Source organism: Bufo gargarizans, chromosome 2, assembly GCF_014858855.1.
Source record: "Bufo gargarizans isolate SCDJY-AF-19 chromosome 2, ASM1485885v1, whole genome shotgun sequence".
NCBI classification, from domain to species: Eukaryota; Metazoa; Chordata; class Amphibia; order Anura; family Bufonidae; genus Bufo; species Bufo gargarizans.
In genome coordinates, this window is record NC_058081.1 from 714,339,574 (window position 1) to 714,360,133 (window position 20,560).

The window sequence follows — 20,560 nt, forward strand, 5'->3', positions numbered from 1 at the left end:
ATTGCGGTGATGTACAGGTCAGAGAACCAATGGGGTGACGTCTGGCAGGAGCGGTTAGCCAATGTATAGGCGGGAGGCGGAGCTAGTAGAGGAGCGGGTTTTAAGGTGAATTGAACCGGTAACGGAGACCGGGTGAGTACGGGGAGGAGTGAGAGGCGGGGCTGGAAGTGTAAGAGCTGGAGTATGTACTGTACGACTGGGTGCAGTAATAGCACCGGCACCCGCTGAGCGGGCACAGCTCTCCGGCGTGTAAACAGACGCGAGCTCCGGTATTTACCGGTCACTTAGGCACTCATTGGATAGGTGGTGACGTCACTTCTGTTGAACATAGTCTATAATATGAAAATATGACGTCACTGTTGTCAAATGCAACTTCTATTTTTTACACTGGTGATGTTATTTGTTGGCAGTGACATCATCCTCCGAGTAGATTTTGCAGCAGTGACATCATTGTGATGGACGTGATGTCACTGAGACTGATGACATCACAGTTGGTGACGTTGCTGCTAGTACAGTATAACGCAGAGCGGTGATGTCACTATAGTACAGTATAACGCAGAGCGGTGGTGTCACTATAGGACAGTATAACGGGGAGCGGTGATGTCACTATAGTACAGTATAACGCGGAGCAGTGGTGTCACTATAGGACAGTATAACGGGGAGCGGTGATGTCACTATAGTACAGTATAACGCGGAGCAGTGGTGTCACTATAGGACAGTATAACGGGGAGCGGTGATGTCACTATAGTACAGTATAACGCGGAGCGGTGGTGTCACTATAGTACAGTATAACACGGAGCGGTGATGTCACTATAGTACAGTATAACGCGGAGCGGTGGTGTCACTATAGTACAGTATAACGCGGAGCGGTGATGTCACTATAGTACAGTATAACATGGAGCGGTGATGTCACTATAGTACAGTATAACACGGAGCGGTGATGTCACTATAGTACAGTATAACATGGAGCGGTGATGTCACTATAGTACAGTATAACACGGAGCGGTGATGTCGCTATAGGACAGTATAACGCGGAGCGGTGATGTCGCTATAGGACAGTATAACATGGAGCGGTGATGTCACTATAGGACAGTATAACGCGGAGCGGTGATGTCGCTATAGGACAGTATAACGCGGAGCGGTGATGTCACTATAGGACAGTATAACGCGGAGCGGTGATGTCACTATAGGACAGTATAACGCGGAGCGGTGATGTCGCTATAGGACAGTATAACGCGGAGCGGTGATGTCGCTATAGGACAGTATAACGCGGAGCGGTGATGTCGCTATAGGACAGTATAACGCGGAGCGGTGATGTCGCTATAGGACAGTATAACGCGGAGCGGTGATGTCGCTATAGGACAGTATAACGCGGAGCGGTGATGTCACTATAGTACAGTATAACGCGGAGCGGTGATGTCACTATAGTACAGTATAACGCGGAGTGGTGATGTCGCTATAGGACAGTATAACGCGGAGCGGTGATGTCGCTATAGGACAGTATAACGCGGAGCGGTGATGTCACTCTCATACATATCCCTTGGTGATGTCACTGCTGTACATTATACTGTGCGTCGCTGAGGTCACTCCCCCTTTGTCTCCGTTACAGGTTATTACTCTGCCAGGACGAGCGCTGCCGGCGGCCATGTCACTTGCCAAGGTGAAGGTGGAGAAGACAGGTGAGGCCTCGGGCTCTGTTCACTCCTGTCAGGTTTTACTTTGCTTCCATGCTTTTGGTCCCGCTGATTATTACAAGGTCTGGCGCTCGCTGATGACCCGGTGTACGATGATACACTGTAACGAGTCATACAGCTGTGCGACAGTAATCCGTAATCTTCTCCTGCCAGATCTGGAGGCGGCGAGCGCGCGCAGTCGTCTGGATGCCGTCTTAAAGGGGCTGTTGGACCGGAGCGAGGCGGACAGGTGAGGGGTCTCCTTACATCACATCCAGGGGCGATCACAGCACAAAGATTCCATTGGGTTAGTGGTATTTAATGGGGAGTGTGTCCTCGGCAGACGTATCCCACAGATCTGATCTGGGAGTGCGGGGACCACAAAACCAGCGCCACCAATGTCCACCGCTTGCATTTCATCCTTATTTCCTTCATTCGAGCTGAGCCGCAGTACCAGACTCAGCCTGTGGACAGGTGGGGGCGCTGTTTCCGGACGAACACGTCCATGTTTGTATGAGCTATGTTTCCGCTCCTCATCCGGTGCCTCATGTGACGGTTTTTATTTTTATTTTATCTTTTATTTCCAGGGAGCAGATGGAAGATGAAAGCGGAAAAGCAGCGACAGACGCCCATAGCAAGTAAGGAAGAAGCACTGGACACGCTGCAGCAAACCCTCAGCTGTGCTACAGGGCAGGACTGTAGGAAATCCTCTGGGAGCTGAACACAGAGCCCTTTCATGCCCTGATAGTTTGCTACAGTGTATCAGTGCAGATAGCCTGGAGTCAGGGACATGTAGACTGGTTATCATTGTAGCAAACCTTCAGCTGTGAGAAGCGGTAGAGCAGGTTATCAGCCAGTGAATCAGGAGTTTTCTCATTCTCCTGCAGCAAGCAGAGATCTTGGTGGGGAACCGAAACGCAGAGGGAGAGATTTACCAAGAAAAACGTAATTGTGGCTCATTAATTGATAGAAGAAATGGGGGCGGGACTAAGAGGAGTGCGCCAGTTTTTTTGTTATTTTTTAATGGCGGGCGTTTTTATTTTGGCACAAAATATTGATATAATATTGTTGTTAGAAGTCATCCTATGCACAGGATAGGGGATACCTATTGGATGGGTGGGGGTCCTACCACTGAGGCCCCCACCGGTCATGATAACGGGGGCCCCGTACCCCCTGAAATGAACGGATCGGCCGGTCACACGCCATTCATTTGTATAGGAATTCCGGAGATTGGCATGATTGGAGCGGCCGCCCACATGCCCCGCCCCATCTGCTGCGGTTGGGGGATTACTGCTTCCCGCTGCGACCCTTACCAGGTCCCGCTGCTGCTGCCGCCTACTTCCTGGTCCCAGCTCAGCGCCGCAAGATTAGAGGTGGGCGAATCGATTAGAACAAATCGAATTTGTTCCAAAATCGGCCTTCTGGAGCGGCGAGAGACTTGATTGACAGGACCAGACATCTCGTCTGTGACTATATCAGAACAAGCGCAGATAACGACCGCGCATGCGCCGCTGAAGCTTCGTAGGCCAAACAAATTCTCCCGAAAAATACCCCAAATTGGCTCCTAAACTGAAAAACGTGGTCGACAAATTCAAAATGCATATAATTATGATAAAAAAGACTTGGAGGAGAACACAGCACCACATACCTGGTACATCCAGGACATCTCCTGTCATGTAGACCTTCTCTTTCCTCTTCTCCGTTAGACCCAGACCGCCATGACTAATTCTTTCAGCCGCATCTCGTCTCTACAGTTTGTGACACAGACACGTTAGATTTCTCTGCGTTTCCATCAACCTCCTCATCCTGGTGTCCCCACAGTGTCATCCTGCTGCCACCCCCAATACTGTGCCTGTTGTGCCCCCCAATGCCCCAGGAACTATACTGCTGAAAAAATAGTGACCCCAGTAGACATAATACTGGATTTCCAAAAGAGCTACATTACACCAGTTTGATAAATGACCCCAAATGTCCCTATAGTGTCTACAGCAGCTATAATGTCCCCTAGAGACCCCCAGTAATAATACCACCCTCTATTGTGCTCCAGGTAATAATCCCTGTATAGTGTCCCAGAGATATAATAGAATTGCCCCTACAGTGCCTACCCAATAACTACGCCCCCCCCCCCACGCTGCCCCCATATAGTAGTTTGCCCCCACACAGTAATCCCACCATATTTTTCCCCCACATAGTAATCCCTCCCATAATAATTTGCCCCCATACTGCAATTTCCCCCCGATGTACTGTCTCTTCACATGTCCTCCTGTGTGTCCCCCCCAAAGTTGACACATAAAATAAAAGCTAAATGCTCACCTATGTCCAGGCGCTCATACTTCACTGTGCTGCGCGATGACGTCCTCACGCACGCCTGCGCCGGGATTTCACTACCGCATAGGCCTCAGGCCTACTAGGCCTGAAGCCTATGGGGGTGATCTGCGGCGGGGCAGCGAACTGTGCGCTCCCGTGCCTCGCCGCAGTATGTGGGTGTTCGGGTCGGTGCTGGGCCCCCCCCGGGCTTGCCGACCTGAACGTCCCTATTGTAATCCGCCACTGGTCATGAGTGTAAAAAAAAAAAAGCCGGAAAACCCCTTTAAGACAGTTATAACTAATATCCCCCTCCAGATTGGGAGGGGGGGGGGGTTAATTTAATACAAATGGCATTTCCTTTTGCCAGTCTCAGTGCTGTGGAGTAACGCTGGCGCACCCTCTGGTAGTCCTGCGTGCAGGTAATGCATAACTACCCCCGCTATGGGCTGGCATGGATCTGAAGTATAATTGACTCCGGTAAATTATAGTAAATGTTTTCAGAGGCCACGCCCCTTCTGATAAGCCTCACCGACAAAATTGACCGCTTCCGTGTTCCAGTTTTCTGGCGCACCGCCACCGGTATGTTCTCTCTGTCGTGTCTACTGTGGGAAGCTGCAGAACTTGAGCCTCATTGATAGACTAGTGGAAAGCCCCTTTAAGAGGGATCATTCACACCGAGGGGACGCTTCTGCTTTCTCCAGCCACACGGCGTGAAAATACAAGGCGTACACAGAGAGAGTCCGCCAGACATCAGCACGAGGCGCTTCCCCCTCAGCCCAGAATAGTCCTAGATTTGTACTTTATTTATTTGTGTCCTCATCAAGTTCCTCTTTTTTTCCTTCCAGAGACTCTTCTCCATCTGCTGCCGGAAAGCGGTAACTTATTTATTTATTTTTTTCACAGTGACTATAATGGGTTTGGGTGGTGTAACTGTGGCTGGTGTTCAGCTGGAAAGGATAGCTGAGTGTGGGCATGATGAGGACAGGTCTGTCTGTCAGCCAATCAGCATCACCGGGCGTGTTCTCAGCATTGCTGATTGGCTAAGAGCAGCGGACGGACGTAGCTTCTCCTCTGTGTCCTTTTCAGATGAACGCCCGCCCGCTGGCTTCATGTACATATCTGATTGCAAGAAGTTATGCACAGGATAGGGGTTAGGTGTCTGATCGGTGGGGGGGGGGGCATCCGATGGGACCCTAGCTGATGACGAGAACGGGGTCTGTGTTCTCACTGCCACTGTAACTCTGTGAGGCTACCAGAGATATCTGAACGCCTGTACTCGGCTGTCTCCGTCAGTCCCATAGAGCTGGATGGAGTGACGGACAGGCATGGGTGTCTGACGCTCTCTTCAAATGAGGGACACAGCACCTGTTTTCAGGTAATGGGACAACCCCTTTAACACTTTCGGTACCTGCATGATGGCGGTGTCTTTAAAAATGGCGCCCACTGACGAGTTTATGCTGTTTTAAACAACAGACATGGGTGATAATGCCGATCGCAGACATGAAGAAATGTCTGCGATCGACATTATCAATTGTGACCACGGCATCTGAAGTGGCTTTCCCCGGGAGCACTGCTTTCCTGGGGCTTCAACTGCTTCCCCGTGCGGAGATCGGGGAAGCTGTTGCTTCAACATAAAAGCCCCGGTCTGTCTGAAGAAACTGAAAATGCAAAATCGCAGAGTGCTGAAAGGGTTAATCTTCTAAATCTATCTTTATTGGAGTCAGCCCTTGTGTTTTTCTGATACAGAGCCTGCAATACCATGCTTCCCAACATTGCCGTAGACTTAGTGTACTCCTTCTAGACACCACTAGAGGGAGCTCACTGTATGCCGATTTTACAGTTTACATGGATCTTAATAATAAAGCAGTCTCCAGAAAGCTCCCCCTAGTGTCCTTTGTTTTTTTTTATAATGCGCAACATTTTTGTTTTATTAGGATTTTTTTAAATGAATCTCTAGTCTTCAGTGAACATCTGAGCAGCTCCGACCAGAGTTTGTTTTTGGGTTGGCCAGTTTTTTTTCCTTCTAAATATATATATTTATACCATGTCCACCATGAGGTCGTAACAGATCTGTTGGGACGTACACTATGGCGTAGTTTTCCACTGTAAGTAGGACATTCATCAGAGCTCCCAGGGTGAGACAACCCTTGTGGTGACATCAGTCACTGGCAGAGCTGATCTGGGTCTGCTAAGACCCAGCAGCAGCTCTGCCACTGTGGGGGATGGGCACCCGGTAGTCACATGGACACAGGGTCTAATAGAGGCGGCGGTGTTGAGCGTCGTTCAGTGCTGCTTAGGGTACATTCACACGACCGTATTATTTTATCCGCATCCTTTCCGCATTTTGCGGAATAGATGCGGTTCCATTCATATCTATGGGTGAATAAAATGTGCGGACAACGTTCAGTATGTTGTCCGCATCCCTGTTTCCGCATTTCTAGTCCGCAAAAATATGAAGCTTGTCCTACTATTGTCCGCACAGATCGGTCCGCAGCCCCATTCAAGTCAATGGATCCGCAAATTGCGGATGACATACGGAATGGTTTCTGTATGTCATCCGTTTTTTTGCGGATCCGTTTCCATATTTTTGAAGGCCTTTATTTATTTTTATTTTTTTCCTCTATCTTTTTTTTCCCTTCCATTTTTTGCGAACCGTAAAAATCTGAAGACATACGGAACACAAACGGAAGTCATTTGTCCGCAAAATGCGGACACATGGTTCCGTTATTTTTCCAGGAAACGCAATCAATTTTTTAAAATATTTTTTGGGGTCGAATTAGTCGAGTACTCGTTGCAGCCCTAGCCACATCCGTATTTTGCAGATCCGCAATTTGCTGACCACACAATGGATACGATTGTGCGCCTTGAGATGTTGAATAAATGTCTGTATAGAGCGTAGTATTTTGACATGCCCTTGATACGGAGATGATGGCCGAGATAAGAGGCCGCCCTCCCTAGTGACGCCCCACTCTCTGTGTGATGTTTCCGTCAGCCGCCAGTACTTTTATGGGTTCAATTCATTAACTTTTTTTTTTTTCTTTATCAGGCAGTCTGTGCGCCCCTCTCACAATCGCCGGAAGAAAAGAAAGGAGGAGGACGGAGTCTCAGAAGCGGCGCTCCCCAAAACCAGTAAGTGGCGCGCACACATGACGTCACGTTATCACATTGCTATAGGTTGAAACACTGTTTGTTCGTTCACTTGAGGGCGGCATCCAGTAGTGACAGACGCACTCATTTCAGCGGGGCGTCCTTCGTGCGCTAAACGTAAGCGGTTGCCGCATCATAATCCTTGTAGCAGAGGCCTGGGAAAGAGTCACGGCTGCCGGAGAGGAGTCCTGGTTGTGAGGACAGAACCGCCAATCCTCAGCAGGAGCTCATGAATAACCAGGACTCTTCTCAGACCGCCAGGACTCTTCCAGGTTTAGACTGCGGGTTTGTGGCAGCCACTTAGGGGGTCATTTATTAAACAGAAATACGACTAAATTAGGCGTATTTCGGGTGCAGATTGCGGCACAAAGGTCATTTGCTCCACAATCTGCGACTTCACTCATGCTAGGTCTAAAAAAAGTGGGTGGAAAAGAGGAGGGTCCGGCGGGCCCGTCTCACTCACCATTTTTTACGCCTGTTTTAGGCATAGAAATTTGTCTTTTTTTATTTTATTTTTATTTTTTTTCCAATATAGTTTTTTATAGATTTTCTCCCAATCAAAGATAATAACAATCATATCATCATCAGACATATGACATTGATCATAGACATCAAGTGTCAAACAGTAATATGATTAAACATTTTTGCCACATTATAATGCATATTATAATAACAAAGTAACACCACCCCCCCCCCCTAATCTCCGCCCGTGTCCAAGTGGTCATGAGTTTGCCACCCCTACCCAGTTCAAAATTAGGGTTAGCCACTATTGGTAGATGTTTAGACATTTGGTAGGGCAAACCGTACATCTTTCGTATTAATTTCCATACAATAATGGTGTCCCTCAGCACCAGGGACTATTGGCCCTGGCAGTTTAGAGACACTGGTATGTAACAGTGCCGCCAAATTCCAAGGCTTCGCTAGCTGTTTGAGATTGGAATAAAAAGATGTCTGGTTCACCCAATCCAATATGTACCTGCCGTTACAAGCCACACTATAGCCCCTAATGTCTGGGGAATTGATGCCACCTAAATCCTTCTTCACCTTTAGTTTATTCAAAGCAATCCTTGATTTTTTGCCCTGCCATATAAACTGGATAAACCTACTCTCCAAGAGTGTAACATCTGCATGACGTAACAAGAGTGGGATTGTTTGCATGGGGTATAACCGTTTTGCAACCCCCATCATTTTCACCAGGCAGCACCGCCCCATTAAAGAAAGGGGTAACCCCTGCCATCTATCTAAATTTTTTTATTTTTATTAAGTAATTTTTATTAACATATTTGAAATTTTACAAACGCAAAACCCCAACACCCCCATACCCTCCCCCCACATTCCTCACCCCCCGACCCCACCATCTTGTCTTTGTGATAAATACCCGCTCCTTTCCTACAGCACTCTCAACAATACTGCGTTGAATCTTTGATCTTGTGGGTAAAATTACATTTTGTCATCAGACACAACTTCCCCTATTAAATAGTGGAGAGACATTCCCTAAATCCTGCAAGAGACCGCCAATCACGGATCCAGCTACACACATCCGGCATTAGTGCCCCTCACACCAGTCCCAGACGCTATCTCTGGAGTTCCCTGGGGCGTCACTCCAAGGAGTCCATCATTTCTCAAATTTTGTCTTTCTATAAACCCCTCTTTCCAAATTGATCTTAGCTATATATTCGGTTCTACTAGGACTGCACTCGTCTAGCCAATGCTGGGCAATCGGCTTGCGAGCCACATATAACATTCTGGCCACCGCTACCTTTCTGGGTTCAGTGATTGGCAGGTCCTCCACATATCCCAATACACAAACAAATGGGGTCACATCCAATGTAAGTTCGTATAGAGAGTTAATGAGATGCAGCACAGCGCGCCAAAAGCCCTCCGGGGCCGAGCATGACCACACCATGTGTTACATACCCGCATCCACCTCCCCACATCGCGGACATTTGGAATCCCAACAGAGTCCTATATTAAACAGAAACTGAGGGGTTCTGTAAACCCGATGAATCGGGTACAATTGTGACTGAGTGAGAGCCGTGGAGTCCTCTCCGATATCTCCTGCCACTGGTTTTCCTCTAACGGCCCCACCTCTACTTCCCATTTTGTCCTACTAATCACTGGGTATTCTTGCAGAAATGGGTCCAATATAGCCTGAAAGAGCAGAGACAACCCCAAACGAGGAATTCCTCCGGTCTACCAGGGCAATGATTTTGTTTTTGTATACTGTACTCAACATACCGTCATCATGGCCAGCCCGGAAGGCATGGCGCAGCTGTAAATATCTATAAAAGTCCGAGGACAGTAAACCAGTTTCCGCCTGAAGTTGCCCATAGGTTTTGAGAACATTATGATCAAGGAGTTGGTGAACTCTGATAATGCCCTTATGACGCCCCCCCGTACCCTGTAGGGAGCCCAGATAAGACAAATGCCTTTATTGTCCCAGATTGCCCAGATGTGGCAACCATGGAGTGCCCCATATTGAGGTATACTGCGTGATGCCCTGTAGGTCCCTCAGACCTGACATGTTCAACTTATCTGCCTCTAAGGCTTCGTTTAAGTTTGGTACCGCCGAGAATCCTGTCAGTAACCTACTTTGGGTATCTCCCTCCTCCCTTTCCCAGTCCCTCATATGTTGAAGTTGGGCGGCTAAGAAATACACCCATGGATTCGGAAGAACCCCCCTCCCCCCCTCTGTTTTACATCTTTGCAGTGTCTCAAGCCGCAACCGGACATAGAAAATGGTCTACATGTAAGACGGCAAGGAAGCGGTCTTACATTAAGAAATGGCGTTGGATGCGCCAAAGTTATGTAGAGGGTGGCGCCTGTACATAACTCCGGCGGATCCGCCACCAGTGCAGGGCTTTATTAAAACCGGTGTCCAAAACGCCGATCTTAATAAATGTGCCCCTTAGGGTACAGTCACACGACCGTGTGTAATCCTTTTACGTTTTGCGGTCCGCAAATAACAGAACCGCGTGTCCGTAATTTGTTTCCGCATCCTTTCCGTTCCGTGTGTCTGCATTTTGCAATAGTAATATCAGAATATTTTAAACCAAGCTCAGGGGGCAGGGACTTCAATTACATGGAAACGGATCCGCAACAAAAAACGGATGACCTAGGGAATGGTTTCCGTATGTCTTCCGCCATTGACTTGAACGGACCGATCTGTGCGGACAATAGTAGTACAAGCTTCATATTTTTGCGGACGAGAGATGCGGAAATACGAGTGTGGCCTGCATACTGAATGTTATCCGCACATTTTTTTTTCATTTATAGGTATGAATGGATCCGCATCTATTCAGTAAAATGCGGATTGGGCGCGGCTAAAGTTATACGGTCGTGTGGTTAGCTGATGAAGGAGACACTAGCGAAATCGGCGCGTCTGTCACCACTATGTGTTTATGAAATGGGCGTTTCCTGTGTGAAAAGAATTTCGTGTTTTAAAGGGAACCTGTCACCGGGATTTTGTGTATAGAGCTGAGGACATGGGTTGCTAGATGGCCGCTAGCACATCCGCAATAACCAGTCCCCATAGCTCTGTGTGCTTTCATTGTGGAAAAAACGATTTGATCCATATGCAAATTAACCTGAGATGAGTCCTGTGCGTGAGATGAGTCAGGGACAGGACTCATCTCAGGTTAATTTGCATATGGATCAAATCGGTTTTTTTACACAATAAAAGCACACAGAGCTATGGGGACTGGGTATTGTGGATGGGCTAGCGGCCATCTAGCAACCCATGTCCTCAGCTCTATACACAAAATCCTGGTGACAGGTTCCCTTTAAAGATATCGCCTCGTTCCATAATACAAAGCGTTTAGCAGGGAGGTGAAGGCCTTTGGCATTGGATGAAATTTTAATAGTTCTATTTAATAAGAAGAGGTAATGTTATATTGTCAAAGTATAATGTAAATTTAAAGGGGTTTTCATGATTAATGTAATCCTATAGCACATGGCAACCTCTCTCTAACAAAGCTAGAACCAGCCCTGTACCTCACATGGATCCAGAGATCTCCCCATTCATTGCTCTGCTAGATTTATATCCGACTGGCAGCTTGAGGGAGTGTCCTTACTGCTCCAGCTCAGGGGGTGTGTCCATGCTCTCCCTATCACAGCTCAGGGGGTGTGTCCATGCTCTCCCTATCACAGCTCAGGGGGTGTGTCCATGCTCTCCCTATCACAGCTCAGGGGGTGTGTCCATGCTCTCCCCATCACAGCTCAGGGGGCGTGTCCATGCTCTCCCCATCACAGCTCAGGGGGCGTGGCGTGTCCATGCTCTCCCCATCACAGCTCAGGGGGCGTGTCCATGCTCTCCCCATCACAGCTCAGGGGGCGTGTCCATGCTCTCCCCATCACAGCTCAGGGGGCGTGTCCATGCTCTCCCCATCACAGCTCAGGGGGCGTGTCCATGCTCTCCCCATCACAGCTCAGGGGGCGTGTCCATGCTCTCCCCATCACAGCTCAGGGGGCGTGTCCATGCTCTCCCCATCACAGCTCAGGGGGCGTGTCCATGCTCTCCCCATCACAGCTCAGGAGGAAGTTGGAGGATAAAACTGAGCATGTGCGGCCTCAGTGAGCAGGACAAAGAAATAAGAAAAACACAAACAGCAGGTGGCGCTGTACAGATACAGTTTATTAAATAACTCAGTGGCTATGCTAAATTTCTAACAACATGTAATTACAAAAGTAGTCAGAGGCAGGCGCTGGTTTTAAAACTGTAGAATTTTTTTTTTGTGGGACATGCCCTTTAATCAGTGAGTGTGATGGTGTGCATTTACTTCATCTGCACAGTAAAGGATGCTGAGTATCGGCAGGTCCGACTTGGGGGATTACTTATCCTGAAACACAAAAATAAGGACCATAAATAACAGGAATATAAACAGAAGTATAAATAAAAGATGACACCGTTATAGTCTGTGCCTGTATAAGGCCTCATGCACACGACCGTATGTATTTTGCTTTCCGCAAAAATTGGATCCGTGAAAAATACAGATGACGTCCGTGTGCATTCCATATTTTGCGGAATGGAATAGCTGGCCCCTAATAGAAAAGTCCTATCCTTGTCCGTAATGCGGTCTTCTATTCTTGTGCGGTTTTCTTTTGGGTTAGTATTTGTTTGGATATCTGTTAAATTCCATTTTTGTAATAATTCTTCTCCCTCTTCTTGGTTTTGGATTATATATATATGTGGTGTGGTTTTTATTTTTGATCTTTTTGGTTGGGAAGGCCCCATTAGTGTCTGATTTCATCAGCCCGGAGTACGCCGTTTTTCCTGGCCTGTAAAGTTGGGGCTGTCCGATCCGGGAAGATTTTGGATATTTCGGTCGGGTTCGGACTTTTCTCTTTCTGGCTTCTCGGAGAAGTTGGTCTGTGACGTGGTAGGAATGCGTTCTGGTGAGTACGTCTCGGTGCAGATTTACATTCAGGCGTCCGATGTGACCATCCGTTACAGGTAGAGATGTCGGGCGTGGGAAGAAGTGATTTGGGGAGTTGTATATATTTTTGTAGGTTGGGGGGGGGGGGTCAACTTCTTTGGGGATTCCTCTTATTGTTAAATTATTTCAGCGAGATCTATCTTCGAGATCTACATTTTATTTTTTATTTTCTTACAGGCTACTTTTACACTAGCGGCAGGACAGATCCGACAGGCTGTTTACCTTGTCAGATCCGTCCTGCCGCTATTTCACTGTGCCGCCAGACCGCCGCTCCCTCCCCATTGACTATAATGGGGACGGGGGCGGAGCTCCGGCGCAGCACGGCAGTGCACGGCGAAACGCCGCCGGACTAAAAGTACTGCATGTCCGACTTTTTAGTCCGGCGGCCTCTCACCGTGCTGCGCCGGAGCTCCGCCCTCGTCCCCATTATAGTCAATTGGGACGGAGCGGCAGCACTGCGAAATAGCGGCAGGACGGATCCGACAGGGTGAACAGCCTGTCAGATCTGTCCTGCCGCTAGTGTGATAGTACCCTTAGCCATTTAATTTCATTGTTTGCGTTATCGTATGTCGCTATGTGCTGCTGTGAGTTCTTCCATTATGGGAGGTGCGGGAGATTTCCATTATCTGTCCGGACGTTTTGCATAATTTATCCAATATTGTTTCAGATATTACTTTGTAGGGTGGAGAACATGTCCTTTTGTGACGGGTTGTTCATGTCTTATATAATGTTGGTCTGGACTATACGTCGGAGAGTCCTGGGAGACCGTTATACGTTTATTTGCTGGTTCCTTGATACGTGGAGGGGTTTGAGGACAAGTTACCATGGTCTTGTTTTTTTCTTTTTGTTGGTATTCGTTGTAGTAACAGGATTATGTAGGTTACTAGCCGATCTGTTGTGGATTAATCAGCATTTTACCAGTATTGCTGCGCAGCGGCGAGCAGGTGGAATTACAACTATGGCATCCCCATTTACTTCTAACACCTTCATTTAACCCCTCTGATGCCACAGTCAATAGCGATTGCGGCACCTGTGGGGTTGGGCAAAAGAAGAGGGCTTCCTCTGCTTTCCTATTGAATCCCCACAGTGAAATTGAAGGGCTGCGAACAGTTGGGCCTCTTTCACACGGGTGAGTTTTCCGCGCGGGCGCAATGCGTGAGGTGTGATTTTCACGCATTTGTGCGTTTTTCACGCAACGCAGGCCCCATAGAAGTGAATGGGGCTGCGTGAAAATCGCAAGAAAATGCGGATGTGGTGCAATTTTTCACGCATGGTTGCTAAGGAGACGATCGGGATGGGGACCCGATCTTTATTATTTTCCCTTATAACATGGTTCTAAGGGAAAATAATAGCATTCTTAATACAGAATGCATAGTAAAATAGCGCTGGAGGGGTTAAAAAATAATAAACAAATTTAACTCACCTTAAAGGGGTTATCCCATCTTAGACAATGGGGGCATATCGCAAGGATATGCCCCCATTGTCTGATAGGTGCGGGTCCCACCGCTGGGACCCGCACCTACAAGGAGAACGGAGCAGAGAAAGTGGAGGAGGACGCACTGCGCATGCGCAGCCGCCCTCCGTTCATGTCTATGGAGCCGCCGAAAATAGCCAAGCACTGGCTCGGCTATTTCCGTCGGCCCCATAGAAATGACTAGGAGCGTTGGCCGCGCATGTGCGGTGCGCTCCCATTCACTTCAATGGGAGAGGCGGGGAGCTGTGCCTGGTGGTGGTCGGACCCTGGGAAACCCGGGGTCCTCCAGCCACAACTCTCCCCGGCTCCGTTCTCGTTGTAGGTGCGGGTCCCAGAGGTGAGACCCGCACCTATCAGACAATGGGGGCATATCCTTGCGATATGCCCCCATTGTCTAAGATGGGATAACCCCTTTAATCCACTTGGTCTCTTCTCTTCTTTCTTCAGGACCTGGGTAAAGGACCTTTGATGACGTCACTGCGCTCATCACATGGTCCATCACCATGGTGATGGAGCATGTGATGAGCGCAGTGACGTCATCAAAGGTCATTTACCCAGGTCCTGAAGAAAGAAGAGAAGAGGAGACCAAGTGGATGGGGTGAGTTAAATTTGTTTATTATTTTTAACCCCTCAATGGACCTTGTACTATGCATTCTGTATTATCGTGCATTTTCCCGCGACGCACCCGCATCCTATTCGGCCCTCACACGCAACGCCCGTGTGAAAGAGGCCTTACTGTGACAGTTCTGGGCCTTCGAAAGGTTCCCATGGCTGTCACGGATAACTGCCTGTAAAGCCGTGCACAAGGCACAGCTCAGGAGGCAGAGTGTCAGAATCCCATAGACTGCAGTAGTATTCTATTGTGGTCTGTGGGAAAAGCAGGTTCTAGCTTGCGAAGGCGGCTAAAAGTTATTGTGTAAAAAATAAATCATAGCACCCCCTTTCCTAATTTTACATATAAAAAATGTGGTGCCCGGTCTTTAAGGGGTTAATAAAGCTTGGCTGATTTAATCATAATAAAACCGTCTTCTGTTGTTCAGACACTTTTGTCATCCGCCTCTTTGATCGGAGTGTGGACTTGGCGCAGTTTTCAGAAGAGACGGCCCTGTACCCCGTCTGCCGAGCCTGGCTCCGTAATTCTCCAGGAACCAAACCCCCCGAGCCCCCTCCGACACCCCCGCCATCCGGAGAGGTAGAGTAACTTTTTTTTTTTTTCCCCTTGACACAGTCCAGGCTGTTGGGGGCTCTCATTTATTTACTGCAGTGGTCTCCAACCTGCAAAACTGCAATCCCTAGCATGCCCTGACAGCCGTGTGGTTGACGGTGAATGCTGGGAGTTGTAGTTTTGCTGGAGAGGCACAGGTGGGAGACCTCTGGTTTACATTGGTTTGTATCCTTCTTCTATCTTCAGGGTGACATAGTGAATGGCAGTTCTCAGAATATCTATCACCTGCCTCCGCCATCCACCTGCCCAGTAACAGAAGCAGGACAACCGGTCAACCTGAGGATCCCTTCACCCCTTCCCCGAGAAGAGGAGCCCCTCAATATCAACACGGTGAGCGCTGCTGTGAAGGCTTTTCATGCACATCATTTGTTCCCAGCAGAGCCTATGGATGGCCCCAAGGAGAACAGCAGCAGGAAATGTAATCTCCATTAAGCAATTCCGCCATTGACTAAAAAAATAAATAAATTTAAAGGGGTTTTCCGACCAAAATAAAAATGTAAATGGTTAACCAGGATTAGAAAACCAGTGCTGTGCCTGCTCATTGGGTTGTGTCTGGTATTGCAGCTTAACTCCACTGAAGTAAAAGGAGCTGCGATGCAATGCCGCACGCAGCCTGTGGACAGGGGTGGTGCTGTTCTTGGAGGAAAGCAGCCTTTTTTTTTTTTTTGTAATCCTGGAAACTCTTAACGTCCGGCAGGAAAGAAGAATTTATTACTCACTTTTTAAAAGTCCCACCCTTCCGGCGCTGTGGCACCTGTCCCTGCCGGTCTGGAAGTGATGATGAACTGCGGCAGCCAATCGGTGGCCTCAGTGGTGACCAGTACAAATGGCATGTGACCGCTGGGCCTCTGCATTCATGTGCCACTTGCGCAGACATGACTCTAGTGATTGCTTGCAGCAGCCGTGGACAGGATGTCAGCACTCCCGGACGGGCTCCTTGGAGAGGCGGGATTAGCGGTGTACGGCTCTGCGGGGAGCAGAGCTCAGCTTAGATCTTCTGTCCTCCCAGATTCCAGCCCCCCACCGATCAAAACTTCTGTCGTGTTATTTCTGAATGTAGGACAATTTAAATCCTGACCGTCTGCCGTCACCACTAGAGGGAGCTGTCGCTGCTTACAAATTGAAGGACCTCTTCAGTGAACGCCCCCTAGTGGTGGTTGCAGGCAATCAGACATTTACATGTTTTTTAATATCTCACTTCATTTCTCAGCCTGCAGAGATGACCCCCAGCATGTCAACGCTCATCTACCAGAATATGAACCGCTGGAAAAAGATCCGGCAGAGGTAAGGACGGGGGGGGGGGGTTCTGCTTCTTGATGTGGAGCGAGGTCTAATATGGGCCCATTCAGACGACAGGTAGGTGTTTTGTGGTCTGCAAATTGCCGATCTGCAAAACACGGATACAGGCCGCGTGCGTTCCGCATTTTGTGGAACGCACATGGCCATCTATTTATAGTGCATGCCTATTCTTGTCCGAAATTGCAATGATATTTTAGCGGGGTCGCGGAATGGAACTACTGATGCGGACAGCACAGGGTGTGTGCTGTCTGCAATTTTTGCGGAATGGATGCGGACCCAGAATTAAAGCAGTCTGAATGAGCCCTAACGGAGAGAGGTTTATTTACAATGCAAACTAGGCCGCGGCCCCGGATCCAGACTCCTTTGTTTTGATTGACAGCCTCTTTGCTGCCTTTCACCAGTTTCTCTGGTGCTGAAATCTCAGCGCATGCGCAGTAACCTCCGGCCCACGAGCATCTTCTCCAGTGACATACTGCGTATGAGCATCCCCATGACTGCACAGCGCATGTGCGAGATGTGGACGGCAAAGGGAGAGGCACAGGGCACTTGGTGCAATCGGCACCACACACTGGGTGTCCATCATCATTTAAAGGGGTTGTCTGAAAAGTCGAAGTTGTGAAATGTTTAATATTATAAACCATCGTATACTCTCTTCTGTCTCCAGCGCTGTTCAGTAACGTGCCAGGATACATGTGACCGCCGCAGCCAGTCGCTGTCCTCAGCAGTCTACCACCGCCATGTGCAGTGTCCTGACACATTGCTGTGCAGGTATTCTGTACCTCCCTGTCCTCGGCGGTAGACAGCTGAGCATATTGATTGGCTGCAGCGGTCACAAGAGGTCCAAATCGTTTGTCAGTATCAGTTGCACCTCTTGTGCTATGAGGGGAGGGTCTCCTATCACTTATTTGGGGACCTCTAGTTCTTTGTGGTGTTTTAAAGGGAACCTGTCACCAGGATTTTGTGTATAGAGCTGAGGGCATGGGCTGATAGATGGCCGCTAGCACATCCGCAGTACCCAGTCCCCATAGCTCTGTGTGCTTTTATTGTGTAAGAAAACAGATTTGATACATATGCAAATTAACCTGAGATGAGTCCTGTCCCTGACTCATCTCACGTACAGAACTCATCTCAGGTTAATTTGCATATGTATCAAATAGATTTTTTTAAGCAATAAAAGCACACAGAGCTATGGGGACTGGGTATTGCGGATGTGCTAGCGGCCATCTAGCAACCCATGTCCTCAGCTCTATACACAAAATCCCGGTGACAGGTTCCCTTTAATTGATCCAAAAAAATGGTATACTTTTACGTACTGGTGTGCGTCCTATTCTGCCTGCACCTGCTCGTGTGTTACTGCGGTTTATTTTCACGCAGGACAGCACCCATAGGTTGCTATTAATTATATTGGCGCTGCCCTTCCTACATTTTTTTTGTGCCAAAGCCTGATTGTTGGTGAAGGGAACGGCAACGTGTCAGGACACTGCACGTGACGGCAGTAGACTGCTGAGGACAGCGATTGGCTGCAGCGGTCACGTGCCGTTTCCTGTCACATCACTGCTGTTCGGCACAGGAGGAAGGGTTAAGTGTAAGATGGTTGTTTTTTTTTTTTTTTTTATTTTTTTATAAAGGGTTGTCCAGAATTAAAAAAACATGTCTGCTTTCTTCCAAAAACAGCATTACCCCTGTGTAGAAGCTGCAGTGGAGCCGAGCTGCAGTGCCAGACACAATCCATGGACAGAGGTGGTGTTTTTTTTTTTTTTTTAAGAAAGCGGCCATGTTTTTCTAATCCTGGGCAACCACTTTAAGCCATTCTGGGGCTTGTCTCCCTTCAGCAAACAGCATTTATCATGTAGAGTAAGATAATACAAGGCACTTACTAATGCATTGTGATTGTCCATGTTGCTTCCTTTGCTGGCTGGATTCATTTTTCCATCACCTTATACACGGCTCGTTTCCTTCATTACGACCACTCTGCCATTCAATAGTGGTGGTCGTGCTTGCACACTGTAGGTAAAAGCAGTAGCCCGTGTGCCTTCCCACAGTCCAGGCCACCAGAGAGGCCGGAGCTTTTTCCTCTAGTGTGCAAGCACGACCACCGCTAAGATTGGATGGCAGGGTGGTCGTCACCATGGAAACTAGCAGTGTATAATGTGATGGAAAAATGAATCCAGCCAGCAAAGGAGGCAACATGGACCATCCCAATACATTAGTAAGTGCCTGGTATTATCTTTCTCTACATGACATTTCCTGAGGCGAGACGACCCCATTAGTGATGTAGGTCTGCCAATGTGTTTCCCACCCCCACCCTGGGCAGGTCCTGACAGGCTTCATTATTTGTATGCGACAGGTGGAAAGACGCGTCTTATCGGAACCAGCAGCGCTACGCCCAGAGCATGAAGGTCCTGAAAGAGATGTACGAGCGGCAGTGAAGCGTCAGCTCCAGCTTTTCATCTTCAGATAATTTTGTATTCAGGTTCCTGTTCTGGGGTTTTTTGGTATAAGGATCCGGCGAGCGGAGGACGAGGATATGAGATTATCTGGAGTACCTGCTCCACATCCGGGGGGGGGGGTTGTTTTTAGCAATGGGCCTAGATCACACAGCAGCAGCCACTGCACCTTTAAAGCATTGTATCATCATCCCCATCATCCTCTGCTCCAACAGCATCAAGAACCCGGCATGACTGGGCAGATTGTGCCATTCAGGAGTCTGGCGGACAACCTCACCCCCCCTTCTGAACCTGTAAATTCAAGGGCTGATATTTAGAGACGCCCCCGTTCTCAGGATCACCGGGGGTCCGAGCTTTTCTGCCCCCAGTGGTCACGCATAATAACACGTCTGCACAGGCATGTCTGCTTTCTGCCAGCGCCGCCCCAGTCCGTGGGTTGTGCCCGGCGTTGCCGCTCAGCTTCATCAGCTTCATGGAAGTCGGTAGGATTGAGCTGCAGTGCGCTACACAACCTGCGGACAGGTGTGGCGCTATTTTTCAAACACGGCAGCAATATTTTTATTTTATTTTTAACCCTGTACACCCCTCAGTGGCTGTTGGCAGATTTAGAATTTTTTTATTTCGTCTTTTTTCTTATTTTTATTTCCCACCACCGTTTTTATTGTGTTGCGGTTATTTTTGGGGTAAGAAACAAGTTTTAGGTATTGACCCATAATCCTGGATTTTTAAAACATTTTATGACCCGAATGCGTCCCTGTCCCCCTGCCCGTTTCCTCTTTTTTATTGGGAAATGGTATTTTATGAAGGCCGGGTATTCCTCTGGCAGCTTTTACACATTTCCGCCTTGTATGTGTCATTGATGATAAAGTAGTGAATACGACCGCTCTGGAGTGCGCGCTGTTCATTGTGTCAATCCGCCTGCTGTCACGAAGAGGCCTCACACATGGTGTTCTACATGGCGGGGTACAATAAGTAGGCCTCATCGGGAAGAGGGGGAGCACTGGGGCCAGCGCAGGTCCAGCTTCTTGTGTACAGTGCTGGGCCCCCCCATCACGAGACTGGAGCTCCTGTGCCCTCATATGGCTGGAGAGGTGGGTAAAGGGGTTGGCCCATCTCATAAATTGGGGGCATATCGCTGGGATATGAGGTGGTGCCAGTACCTATCAGACATTGGGGCATATCCCAGCGTTCCACTGTGTTCTTCAGTTTTATAGAAATTCCGGACCACCTCTGCATTCAAATTTCTCACCGATGGCATGCAGTGAAGGTAGAGAATAGGACCCCCTTCTCATGATTGGTAGGGGCCCCTAGCACCTTGGATAATCGTTTTTGGGACTAGAATACTGATGACCTACCCTCTGCATGGGTTATCAATGTCTGATCTGGGGGGGGCTCCGACACCCAACCCGCCCCCCCACCGTTCAGCTGTTTGAAGAGGTGAGCACAGCGGCCTCCTCACAGTAAATTAAGTACAGCGCCATACATTGTATAGTGGCCGTGCTTGGTATGGCAGCTCTAAGCTGCGCTAAGGCCAGGAGCCCGATGAACATGAC

At 48.6% G+C, this 20,560-nt stretch overlaps 1 protein-coding gene across 1 annotated transcript; it reads left to right on the forward strand.

Moving 5' to 3' along the window:
• The first annotated feature begins 51 nt into the window (after positions 1-51).
• LIN37 (lin-37 DREAM MuvB core complex component) lies at positions 52-19,889 on the forward strand. Its single transcript, XM_044282588.1, has 10 exons — positions 52-132; positions 1,610-1,679; positions 1,848-1,923; positions 2,261-2,311; positions 4,826-4,855; positions 7,027-7,109; positions 15,077-15,228; positions 15,448-15,591; positions 16,472-16,545; positions 18,908-19,889. Exons 2-10 carry the CDS (start codon positions 1,646-1,648, stop codon positions 18,987-18,989), a joined length of 726 nt encoding a protein of 241 aa, XP_044138523.1. The 5' UTR covers positions 52-132; positions 1,610-1,645; the 3' UTR covers positions 18,990-19,889.
• Positions 19,890-20,560: the final 671 nt, after the last annotated feature.

Coding starts and splice junctions, on each gene's coding strand:
- LIN37 (XM_044282588.1), top strand. CDS start 1,646: ATGTCACTTGCCAAGGTGAAGGTGGAGAAGACAG. Junction 2,312..4,825: donor GCGACAGACGCCCATAGCAA/GTAAGGAAGAAG, acceptor TTTTCCTTCCAG/AGACTCTTCTCCATCTGCTG. Junction 15,592..16,471: donor AGCCCCTCAATATCAACACG/GTGAGCGCTGCT, acceptor TTCATTTCTCAG/CCTGCAGAGATGACCCCCAG.